Genomic DNA, 11,858 nt, shown 5'->3' with positions numbered 1-11,858 from the left:
CGTGCGCCACGGTGCCCGGTGCGTGCGGGCCTGGCCCTGCCGCCCCTTCCTGCAACGCAGCCCGCGGGCACTGGGAAGCAGAGGGAGAGAAAGCCAAGCTGACAGCGAGGGACCGTCTAAGGGGTACCCTGCTGTGTGGGAACTGACCCTTAGTTGACCCTGCAATTGTTGCCCATCCTTTTCTTGGGGAGCAGTTTGTGGATTCTGACCTCATGCTTTCTGGATTGCAGCGCAGCTTTCTACCCCCTACCCCCCGCCCGAGCTCCCTCCTAAGGACTTGAAATGGCCCTAAGGAGATCCACTGACATCTAGACAGCAGTGTGATCTGGTGCCTTACAGGTAGAACTCGTACTGTTCTCATTGCCCTTGAGTGGAACTGACACAGCTGACCATGCAGCTGGTTTTCAGAGGCTGCAAATCTCTAGGAAGGAGATGGCTCGTCTTTCTCCAGCAGAGCCACTGGTGGATTCGAAATGCTTGTATTTGGATTGGCAGTGCAACTCCAGCCACAAGACCAGGGCTCAGTGTGAAGCGGAGTACCGCCATCCCAAAGGCACGTGGTTCAAATCCACCAGCTACTGTAGGAGAAAGATGGGCCACCTGTGCCTGCCTTGCAAATAATTGCCTTTGAAAGCCCGCTGGAAGGTCAGCTATAGGTGTGTTCTGACTCAGTGGTACACAACACCGCCGTCGGAGCTTCCTGTACAGATTCCTTGTACCCAGAAAAGGAGTGTAAGGATAATCTTTAAAGATCCTGCCACTTCCGAAGGTTCTTCATTTGTTTGCATTAGCATTAGAAGCTAATTCTTGCTGGAGAAGAAGAGGCAATCTCCTCCTGTACAGGTCAGATCCGATTTGACGGTACACACAAAAAATAATGAAATAAATTTTTTTTAAAAAAACTAATGGTTCTGGGGTAAATCCATGCAAGTCTTTTCAATGGTTAAAGGGTTGGGGAGAACACAACCCGGCTATAATCCTGTAGTTAGTTATAATTTTTAAATAGCATAAAAACAAAACTCATTGTTTCACACTTGCTTTCAGTAAATTTGCATCCTAAACATTTTGACATATAGAAAAGGAGTTTTATAGCTCTTTGGGTAAGTGAAAAATATTTACTTCTGTGAGCAGAGGGAGACTTCAGATTATCACTGCTGTAAGATTAGTAAATGCGCTGTGCCACTCTTTGGATCATTAATACAATTACCCTCATATTCTTGCACTTGTGTATCCATAGAACTTCTTTTTAAGAGTAGTTAAGTCAGCTCTGACCCTGTGTAAAACCCTACCCAGTCCTTGGCCCTATCTCATTCTGTTATGTTTAAGTCCATTGTTGGCAGCCACTGTAAATCCAGCTGACTGTGGGTCTTCCTCTCCTTCACTGACCCTCCACTTTTCCAAGCATGATGTTCTTTTCCAAGGACTGGTCCTTCCTGATAACATATGAAAGTGGGTGAGACAAAGTCTCACCATCCTTTCTTCTGAAGAGCACGCAGGCTATGTGGCTTCCAAGACATATTTATTATTTTACTATTACATATTCAGTATTCACCAACACCACAATTTAACTCTCTTCCTTATTTGTTGTCTTTTATATATAGCATAGAAAGCTATAAAAAATACCATGGGTTGGGTCAGGTGAACATTAGTTTTTGTTGTGGTTTGTTTTCTTTTTTATTTTTCTACTAGTTTATATACAAAATTCAAATACAAGTTTGAACAAATTCTTTCCATTTCCCTCACCCACCCACCCATCAAATTGTACAACCTATGATTAATCCCTCCTTCCCCCTGTACATCCACATCCCTCTGCTTCCAGCCTCTCCCACCCCTCCTGGATCCTCGTACTCATTCTACAGTAACAGTCTTCTACGATATTTCTCCTATGGGACTGAGTTCATTACATTCTTCCTCTTTAGCGCTTTAAAGAGGTCAGTGGCAGCAGCTTTGCCCCATGCAATGTGTCTTTTTATTTCTTGGCTTTGACTTGCATGGATGTTGCTTGTGGATGGATCTAAATAAAATGAAATCCTTTCCATTTAATGTTTTCTTTATTTATCATGATCTTGTAGCCTGTTGGGCCAATTGTGAAAGTTTTTGCTTTCTTTGAAAGTTGTAATCCATACCAAAGACTGTAGGCTTAATTTTATTAAATGTTTCAAATCCTCCTACCATTCTTGCCAATATTGGAAAAAGACACAAATTTTGCTAATATTTGAAAGCTTGTAATTAGTGGGCAAGTGAAATTCGCATATTCAGAGTACCATTAAAAAAACCAGAAGTACAAAAATGTACTATCCATGAAATAGTTAGTAAACTAACGGTAAAGTTCACTCTTAAATATTAATGTTCCAGTCAAAGTTTGGTTGGTTGCTAAGCTTACGGATAAACACCAAGAAAAATGTGAAGACAGCAAGGCTGGCCAAACATGGTAAGTTTGGTAGCAAAACAGACATTCAATCACCATGACATGTGAATTGGTGTATTCGTTATTACAAAATTTTGAGAGTAACTTCAGGAAAATCACAGTCATTTGGTTATGTAAAGAGGACTGTTTGGCTCCACAGGACTTGGGAGTTCCTGCGAAGCCTCTTGTTTCTGGAGAGCCCTGGGAACTCTCAGGACTTTTTGTCATGCTGGTATGCGCTGCCTCCCCGGTACTTGTCTAATGGCACTGTTCCTGCCTGTCTTTCAAAGTGAGTTCTGCCCCTCTGTAACTGCACAGTCACAGGAAGGAGACAATGTATTTCTTCAACAGATACTGTTTCTTCCCTCCTCACTAAACAGCCCTTGATAGATTTTAATTGGAAGTCTCTTCCAAATGAACCTAAACTTGGAAGTAAACCTAAAAATAAAATAGATAACAAGCTTATTTTATGACACAGATTCTCACAGGATATGAATTTGATGTGCACCAAGTAAAATGGAAGTAGGAGGGCAATATCAAAGTAGGTGGTTCTCAGAGAAAGACAACTAGTAAAACAAGTATGAGGATCCAAGAGGGGGAGGGGAGGAGCAGAGGGAGGAGGATGGGCATGGGGAAATCACAGGGTCACACATGATGGGTAGAGGGAGGGGTGGGTAAACGAAATGGGAAAGATCCGGTGTGAAAAACAATGTACACAAACTTTGTAAGCAAAATCACATGAGAAGAGATTGCCCGTCTTTCTCCTGCGGAAGAGCTAGTGAATTAGAATCTCTTGCTTTTGTGTTAGCAGTGCAATTCCTTCCTGCTAAATCCCCAGAGCACCCTATATCAAAATATGGATACCATAATTTCAGTAGAAGTTTGTAATTTCAAAACCTCAATCATTCTTTGTCAGTAATTTGAATTTGCTAACGATAAAAATTGCAACAGCTATCATGCACTGAGCAGCCCTTGGGTCAGAGTGCGTTTCTGTGGCAAGTTACTAACGGGGAAAAAAAGCCCAAAATGAGGCAGTCTCTGACTAGAAATATTTATAGCCTCAGAAACATGGTGGAGAGCCACCATAAGCCAGGCCTGATAATAGTAGTGGGCAACAGGCATTGAGCATTTGCAAACACATAGCTGTTGTGGTTATGTGCCCTCGAGTGACCTGCAACTCATAGCGACCCTATGTACAGCAGCTCTGAAGCCTTCTCTGTCCTGAGCAAGTATCACTCCGACACACCTACTTCCATTGCCCCAGTCACTGTATCAATCCATCTCATCTGGGGTACTCCTCCACCCTTTCATACATGATGTCCTTCCCCAAGGATTGGTCCTTCCTGGCCACATGCCACAAGCATGTGAGATGGAGCTTCAAGATCCTACCCTCCAAGGAGAAACTTGATTCAGGGTTCTTCTCCAGCACCACAAGTCAAAGGCATCAATTCTTCTATCATCCTTTGTCATTATCCAGTTCTCTGCTGCATAGCAAGTAATTGCAAAGACCATGGACTGGATCAGGCACACCTTAGTCTCTGGACTGACACTGTTGCTTTTCAGTACTCTGTAAAGGTCCCTGACAGCAGGTTTACCTACTGCTATTTGTCTTTTGATTTCCTGACTGCTGGTGCCAAGAGTGTTGATTGTGGAGCCGAGTGAGTTTTAACTGTTAAAAACTTGATCTCCTCTCCAACCACCATGGTGCTGTCAGTTGGCCCATTGGTGAGAATCTTTGCCTTGATGTTGAATTTCAATCCATATTGAAGACTACAGTCCTTGACAGCAAGCGCCTCAAGTCCTCATCAGTTTCAGCAAGCAAGGTTGTATCATCTGCATAACTTACGTTGTTGATGAGTCTTTCTCCAATCCTTGCGTTATCCCACTGTAAACACAGTGCTATCAGCAGAAAGACAGCCAAATCTGACCTCCACAAAGACTCCACAAGGGAGAACAAGCCACATCAGCAACAACCACAACACAAAACTGATTCCAGTGAAGATAGACATACTACCACACTCCCCGGCCCATTTCTGCTTTTACCAGCCATCCCTCCTAGAACTTTCTCTTCTCTGCTACTGGCATTGCAATGCCCACACAAACCTTACAGATCCGACAATTATGGGCTTCAGTATGGTAATTAACAGGTTACAATTCAGGTTGGAAATGGAATATCGTACTTCACTCAGGACAACTTCAAGTGTGCTCACAAACCCTTTGACCTTTAGCATTGAGGGTTTAAGCTGGATTTGCAAAGCTGTCTTGCTGTTGTTATGTGCCATAGAGCCAACTCCGACTCATAGTGACCCTGTGTACGACAGCTCCGAATCCCGCTCTACCCTGAGCCAATTTCATAGTTTCTGACCTACTTCATCCCAATACCCCAGTCACTGAGTCAATCTATCTCCTTCAGGGTCTTTCTCTCTTGCGCTGTCTCTCCACCCTACCAAGCATAATGTCTCTCTCCAAGGACTGGTCCCTCCTTGCATCATATCCGAAGTATGTGTCAGACGGAGCTTCAAAATCCTTACTTCTAAGGAGCAGCCTGGTTTCACCCTCTCTAGGATGAATCCATTTGTTCTCTTAGCGGTCCATGGTCCATTCAATACTGTTTGCCAGCACAACTCAAAAGCATCAGTCAGCCCGAGTCACTGTTCAGCTATCTGATGCATAGCAAGTAATTGCAAAGACCATGACCTGAATCAGGCACACTTTAGTCGCTAGACTAACATCATTGTTCTTCAGTCCTCTAGAGAAGTCCCTGACTGATTTTCCCAATGCGATTTGTCTTGATTTTCCTGCTGGTGGTACCTAAACAATTAAGGTTCTTTCCTCCCAAGTCCTCCAGAAAGCTTGAGTGACAGCTCCTGTCTCTGTCTCTGCAGGGTGACAGTCCCCAAGTCAGTTTGATCATACTTTGGTTTCTCGATGTTGCTGCTTTCACCATCTGGGTCCTGATCTAATTGGCACAAGAATCTCTGGCCCAAGTGAACACAGACTGGACTCTCTGACTCTCCTTCCTTGCTGGTATTGAGACTTTTCTACTGCTGGTCCTGCTCACTGTAAATCTGGCAAATAGCAAGACTCATTAGTCCAATCCTCTCATTAGTAGCCTACACACCCTATTTGCATGTTCCTGCCCAGTATCGTGATGAAATAAAAGCAATGGCCTAGGAAATCTAATCTGAATAATAACCCCACTATACCACACCCATTTCATCTTCTAACAATCCTATAAGGTAACTAATGTTATTAAGGATACTAAGGGAGCTCTAGTAGCCTAGTGGCAAGAAGCTGTGCTGCAATCCCAAAGGCATGCAGTTCAAGGCCACCAGTGGCTCCATGGCAGAAGGATGGGCAGTCTCCTCTCATGCGATTAACTGCCTCTGAAAACCCACTGAAGGGTCAGTTCTGACACAATGGTAAACAACAACAAGGCACAAATGTTTCAAAAAATAGCCCATAGAAAAGATGGGGCTGCTAATAGTTCAAACCCATCAGTCAAACTCCAGGAGAAAGATGTGGCAGTTGGCTTCCACAGGGGTTACAGCCTTGAGAACGAGGTGGGTATGCCCCCTGCTCTGCTCTATGGTGTCACCATAAGATTGGCTCTGTGGCACTGGGTAATAGGTGTGAATTGTTAGTTTCTCTGCTTTGGAAAAATCATGTATTGGAGATATTTAAATGGTATCATATTTAAAATGTTTGTTGTTGTTGTTGTTGTTGTTGTTATGTGCCACTGTCAAGTCAACTGCTACTCATAGTTGCCCTATGCATAACAGCTGTGAACCCTGAATTATCCTGAGCCAATCGCACTGTCTCTGACACACTAACCTCCATTACCCCAGTTATTGTGTCAATCCATCTTATCAGGAGTCCTCTGTGCTGTTCCTCGATTCTTCCAAGCATGATGTCCTTCTCCAAAGAATGATCCCTCCTGGCTACATGCCCAAAGTATGTGAGACAAAGTCTCAAAATCCTTACCTCCAAGGAGCAGCTTGGTTTCACCTCCTCCAGGTCAGACATGTTAGTTTCTTGACAGTCCATGATATTCTCTATTCTTAATATATTAAGAATAAGAGGCAAGAGAGCATTAAGCTGAGCGAACTAACTTGGGTTCATAAGAACAAACACTTTATTCTTCATTTTTAAAGAGCTATTTTTGTTGTTCTTTGGTAAATATGCTTGGTAAAAGATCACCAAAATTAAGAAAAAACCTTCAGTGAGGTGAACTGACGCAATAACCACAGCAGTGGGCTCGAACTCCTCAGAGATCATGATAGGGATGAAATCAGGCAATGGTTCATTCTCATGCCATTAGCTGGCATCAACCCAATGGCAACCCATTTCTTCCTTGTAAAGTAACTTGATCTTTCCTAACAATGGAACGTATGGATCAGCAATGGCTGCCTAGATGGTTCGTTGATTGGATACAAACTTTTTTTTTGCATTGTTTATGACAGATTTAAGCTCAGGTCCTGGAAAAAATGATTATTTATGCCTTTGTGCATTAATCCTGTCCATAAAGAAACAAACTTTAGAAGCCAAGGCAAAAAAATTTCACTAGTTCTTAAGGCTCAAAATCCACAGACACCAATTCCAACTAATAGCAGCTGTGTGACACAGAGGAGAATGCCCGGTGGCATTTCCAAGGCTGTGAGTCTTTAAGGAAGTAGACTGCCCCAGCTTTGTCCTAAGGAGCAGACGGTGAGTTTTAACTGACAGCTTTTTTGGTTAATAGCCAGATTCCTTAACACTGTGCCACCAGGGCTTCAGACTATTTCCTAAAGTATTGTGTTCTTTCCAGCACTTTTTCCTCTGGGGTTCTCCAGCTGAGACTTCTTCTTCTTTTTTTTTTTCTCTTCATGTCATGGGTAGTGTGCGTTTGTCGTAACAAGATTTAACGGGTGGCATATGTCATACAGAAGTATGAACTCCCAATCGTCATGCTTATGAACCAGAAAAAGATCAAGACTTCTTTTTTTGCATTTCAAAGAATTGTGTTTATTAGAAGAGATTATTTAGGAAATCTGTTTGAGGTCAGATTCTTTACATGGTGGGGACTACTGAATTTAAGAGCAAGAAATAGCTCAGTAGAGTAACATAATACTGGCAATAATGTTTCAAAGACTTGACCATGTTACTGTTACTGAGATTCCATTTCTGTAATGCTATCATATGGTATAACTCAACTACTTCTTGAAGAATTAATGGTAAATTTGAATTTAGAATTCTTTAGATGCTCCTTAGGGAAAACTATTATATGGACCTCTAGTGATTTATGTTTTCTGTAGTAATCTTTCACGAGTCTCTCATTGATCATAAATCTTTCCTTATAATAGTGTGTGTGTGTGTGTGTGTGTGTGTGTTGTGTACTAACTGACAAAGTTTTTCATCCAAATAATTCAAAAAGTGTTATAAGTATTAGTTTATTATTGTTCAGAGTATAGTTCAAGGTAAAATGTGTCACATATACTGTTTTCAATTTGTAGCTTATATTTTTTTTTCTCCCACAAAGAATTTTAATCTAGTTTAGAAACTTTTTGCATTTGCAGCTGACATTTTTCTGGGTTGGAAAACAGTAGCTTATGTTATGTGAAGCCCCTTTGGAAATCTGGAACAACTGAGTTATACCAAAACTTTGTCTAAAGACCCACAATATCCCTCAACTAATATCTAACCATCTACTTTTAATCCTCATGAAATCTCCAGGTGAGTCTAAAAATTCTGCTTCCCAGCATATCAGAAGTTCTGAAGATGGCACAGGCCAGGACAAGGTTCATAGTGTCACTGTGAGTTGTAGTCAGCTTGATGGCGCCCAACAATGACAGCAATCCCATGGCCCCCCAGAGATGTGCTGCACTGTCAGTGTCATTGTCAGCTAATTTCATCATCATTAAGGCACTATGCTGCTGCTGTGAACCACTGAGTTGGAGCTGATGCCTAGCTGCCCCTCCAGCAGGTTTTCAGAGGCAGTAAATCACATGAGAGGAGACTGCCTATCTTTCTCCTTTGGAGCAGCTGGTGGATTCAAACCATATACCTTCAGGTTGGCAGGGCAGCTCCTTACCACTAGAAAACTAGGTACTGTACAAATAATATTCAAAACTATTCCATATATACAATTACAATAGAGAAAAGTTACAAGTATATTCAGAATTTCAAAAAGCTTACCTTCCACTCTCGTTGTTGTCATACTCGAACTCCTCCCACCCCTCACTCCTTAATTGTGAACCCCTGGTCATTCAAGCCTGGGTTCTATTAGGCAATGACCTAAATTGACTTTTCATAAAGTGGAGGGCTTGGCCAGGTGGGTGGACCTTGGGTTAGAGACACCTGTGTAGAGCTTCTTCCAGGTGTAAGAAGATCCTCCTAGCACTTGAATGGCAGGTGAGGTAATGCCTTTCTCCAGAAGGGTAGAGGGCTTGATAGTCTAACCTAGGAATAAAAAGGTGGTGGCAAGGAGGGATGATTTGAAACTCCCATGGGAACTTTCAAAGAGTTGGAGAAAAAGAAAACCGGTTACTTCTCTGAAAGCGAAGCTGATTCATTTGCACTTAAAGGAAAGCGTTGGTTGGAGGAAGGTGGTTAGAGGTCAGGAGAAGACGCTGACAAGTACTTTTTAAGAATTTGAACTCTCTGTAATTCACCCTCTTTGCTAGTTGTGTGTGCGTGTCATATTAAGAGTACAAATATTTAAAACACAGAAATGCTTTGAGTGCTTCTCTCTGATATGGAAAGAAAAGGCCACGCACAGAGCTGATTTGAAAGTGTTCGTTTATTTTAAGAGCAGCTGGGCAAAAAGGGCCGAGAGAAGAAGGATTTGTTGGTCACTGAGGTGAAACCCATACAAGCCTTCTGTAGGAAGGGAAAGACAAAGGAGGAACTGGGTAATGAACTTGGGATTCCCCCAACTCTCTAAATCTTATTAGGTGAAGAAGGGAGATAAAGAAAAACTCGAGTTAACTGCTGAGGGTACAAGGGTTTTGGATATGAGGAACTTGTTCAAAAATTGACTGCAGTGGTAGTTTAACAACTCTGAATATATTGAAAATCCTTGGATTGTGTGCTTTAACTGAGCGAATTGTGTAGTATGTAAATTATAGTCCAATTTAGCTACCAATAAAATAGGTAAAAGCTGATGTAATCAGCTTGTGTGGCTCTCTGTAGAGAATTCATTTTGATCTCTGCCTTTCAACAGAAAATGCATGTAAACCTGATTGCAGCTTAGAAACTAGGAGAAAAGAATAGGGAGTATTGGCTCTCCTTGGCAGCCAGCTGGGAGCCCTGGTGGTCTGGCCCAAAGGCACGTGGTTTGGATCTATCAGCTGCTCCTTAGGAGAAGGACGGGCAATCTCCGTCGTGTGATTTCCTGCCTCTGATCTGCACCTTGCTATTGTGGATGGGAAGAAGACATATTTCTCACATCAGACACTCAAGATACAAATACTTTTGAAGTATAAACCATAGGAGTAAATGGTTTGGAGCATACAAATATGTGATATTTACCTTCAAAGAGTTTATAGTCAAGTTGCTAGGGATAGACATACAAGTTAAATTATAGCACAAAAATATTTTTAACAATCTCACAATAATAATTTGGTATAGTGACGGACAACTAGTGATGTTGTTATTGTAGTTGGGTGCCATCAAGTTGGAACGAACTCATCACTGACCCTTCAGTAGGTTTTTAGAGGCAGTTAATTGTACAGTAGGAGATTCCCCATACGTCTCCTGCAGAAGAGCTGGTGGATTTGAACCATGTGCCTTTGGAATTGCAGCATAGCTTTTCACCACTAGGCCACCAAAGCTCCCCTAAAAGTGTGAGAGTAGCCATTTAAAATATACCTGTTGGTCTCCTTGCACCCAAAGCAAAGATCATGAAGAAAATCAAAGATCCAAGGGAACAATTGGTGCAAAGGAGTAACAGACCAAAAAGCCACAGACCCTGAGACCAGAAGAACTAGATGATGCCCAGCCATGTTTCTGATCAGGGTCATGGTGGAAGGTCCTGGACAGAGATGGTGGGAAATGTACAGCAAAATTCAAAACCACTTAAAAAAAAAATAGACCAATCTTACTGATCTGAGAAACTGGTGATACCTTTAGGGATCACCCTGCAGCCACAGCTAGTGATGGGTACCATAAAGGCCAAAAAAGAACCAAAGCATCAAGGTCCTGGATGGCTTGGGTCTCATCTCACTTCATGAAAGACTTTCAAGAAGACTTCAGGATAGGTAGAACATAAGAAAAAGATGGAGGAAGGCAGGGGAACACTGCTATTTCTGACTGAATCGACAGTAGCAAAGAAGCAGAAAATCTCAAAGCATGATTAAGGTTAAGTCATTTTAGAGTAAAAAGGGATAAAGAGCACATACTTTTAACTCTAAGATGATGAAATAGAATCTATTTTGCCATGATAAATTGCATTTTAGACTAATTATGCATTCTGATGTGTATGTTTTGTGCATCACATTTTGTAATAAGGGAGATATGTAACCAGTTGCTATAAAGTTCATTAAAATTCTTGGTAAACTATTTGGCCCAGAGTAGATCAGTTTTCCACAGGTTATCAGAGGTTGATTTTGGGGGTTTTTTAGGGGAACATAGACCACTTCCTTTTTCTTTTAAGACACTGCTAGGTGTATCCAAGCCTCCAATATTTTGATTGTTGTTGTTAAGAGCCGTCAACTTGAGTATGGCTCCTAGTGACCCTCTGAACTTGGCCTTATGCTGTGCCATCCTCATCATCTCTGTTATCCTCAGGCTCATTGTCAAAGTCACTGTGTCAATTTATCTGACTGAGAGTCTCTGTCGCTTTTGCTGACTCTCCACATTTTTTTACATGTCTTTTCTTTTGATATTTTAATGAAAGTTTATACAGAACTTGGATTTCCATTCATTCGTTGTTGCACATTTTCCTCTCTATCTATCTACCCCCAATTTGCTTTTCTCATTGAAAAACAAAATTTATTTCATTTTTTGCATAATTTCATCCCCACCCTGCCCCCAATCCACCTTGCTGTGCAGCTCTTATTCTGAACTGTTCATATTCAAATAATACTTAATCAAATATTCCTTTTAAACAGTTCTTTTCCTCATCTGTTTCAATGCAGTGTACACTATTTATCCCGCTTTCTTAGTTTCCCCCAACCCTCATGTCAGTCCTGTTTTATAACAGTGGCATTATGCAGTATTTGTCCTTTTGTGATTAAGATATTTCACTCAGCATAATGTCCTCCAGGGTCACCCATTTTGTATAATATTTTATGAGTTCCTTGTTTTTTCAGTGCTGCATAGTATTCCATTGTATGAATATACCACAGCTTCTCTATTCATTCATTTGTTGATGGGCACTTGGGTTGCTTCCATCTCTTTGCTATTTTTAACAACGTAGCAATAAACATAGGTGTGCTTATATCTGTTTGGGTGTCAATTCTGATTTCTTTAG

General features: G+C 41.6%; 1 protein-coding gene across 1 annotated transcript in view; it reads right to left on the bottom strand.

Annotated features, from left to right (window-relative positions):
* EPM2A (epilepsy, progressive myoclonus type 2A, Lafora disease (laforin)) overlaps positions 1 to 8,652 on the bottom strand; it is a 183,027-nt gene extending 174,375 nt beyond the window's left edge. Inside the window, exons 1-2 of the mRNA XM_006891678.1 lie at positions 8,582 to 8,652; positions 2,578 to 2,608 (exon numbers count right to left, since the gene is read on the bottom strand). Of these exons, the coding sequence (XP_006891740.1) occupies positions 2,578 to 2,608; positions 8,582 to 8,652 (102 nt within the window). The remainder of the gene's footprint in view (positions 1 to 2,577; positions 2,609 to 8,581) is intronic.
* Between the last annotated feature and the right edge of the window lie 3,206 nt (positions 8,653 to 11,858).

This window comes from Elephantulus edwardii, unplaced genomic scaffold, assembly GCF_000299155.1.
Source record: "Elephantulus edwardii isolate Elephantulus edwardi_28Jun2011 unplaced genomic scaffold, EleEdw1.0 scaffold00102, whole genome shotgun sequence".
In the NCBI taxonomy this organism is placed as follows: domain Eukaryota; kingdom Metazoa; phylum Chordata; class Mammalia; order Macroscelidea; family Macroscelididae; genus Elephantulus; species Elephantulus edwardii.
Note: the sequence above shows the minus strand (reverse complement) of the source record. Positions and strands in the feature narration are given on the sequence as shown.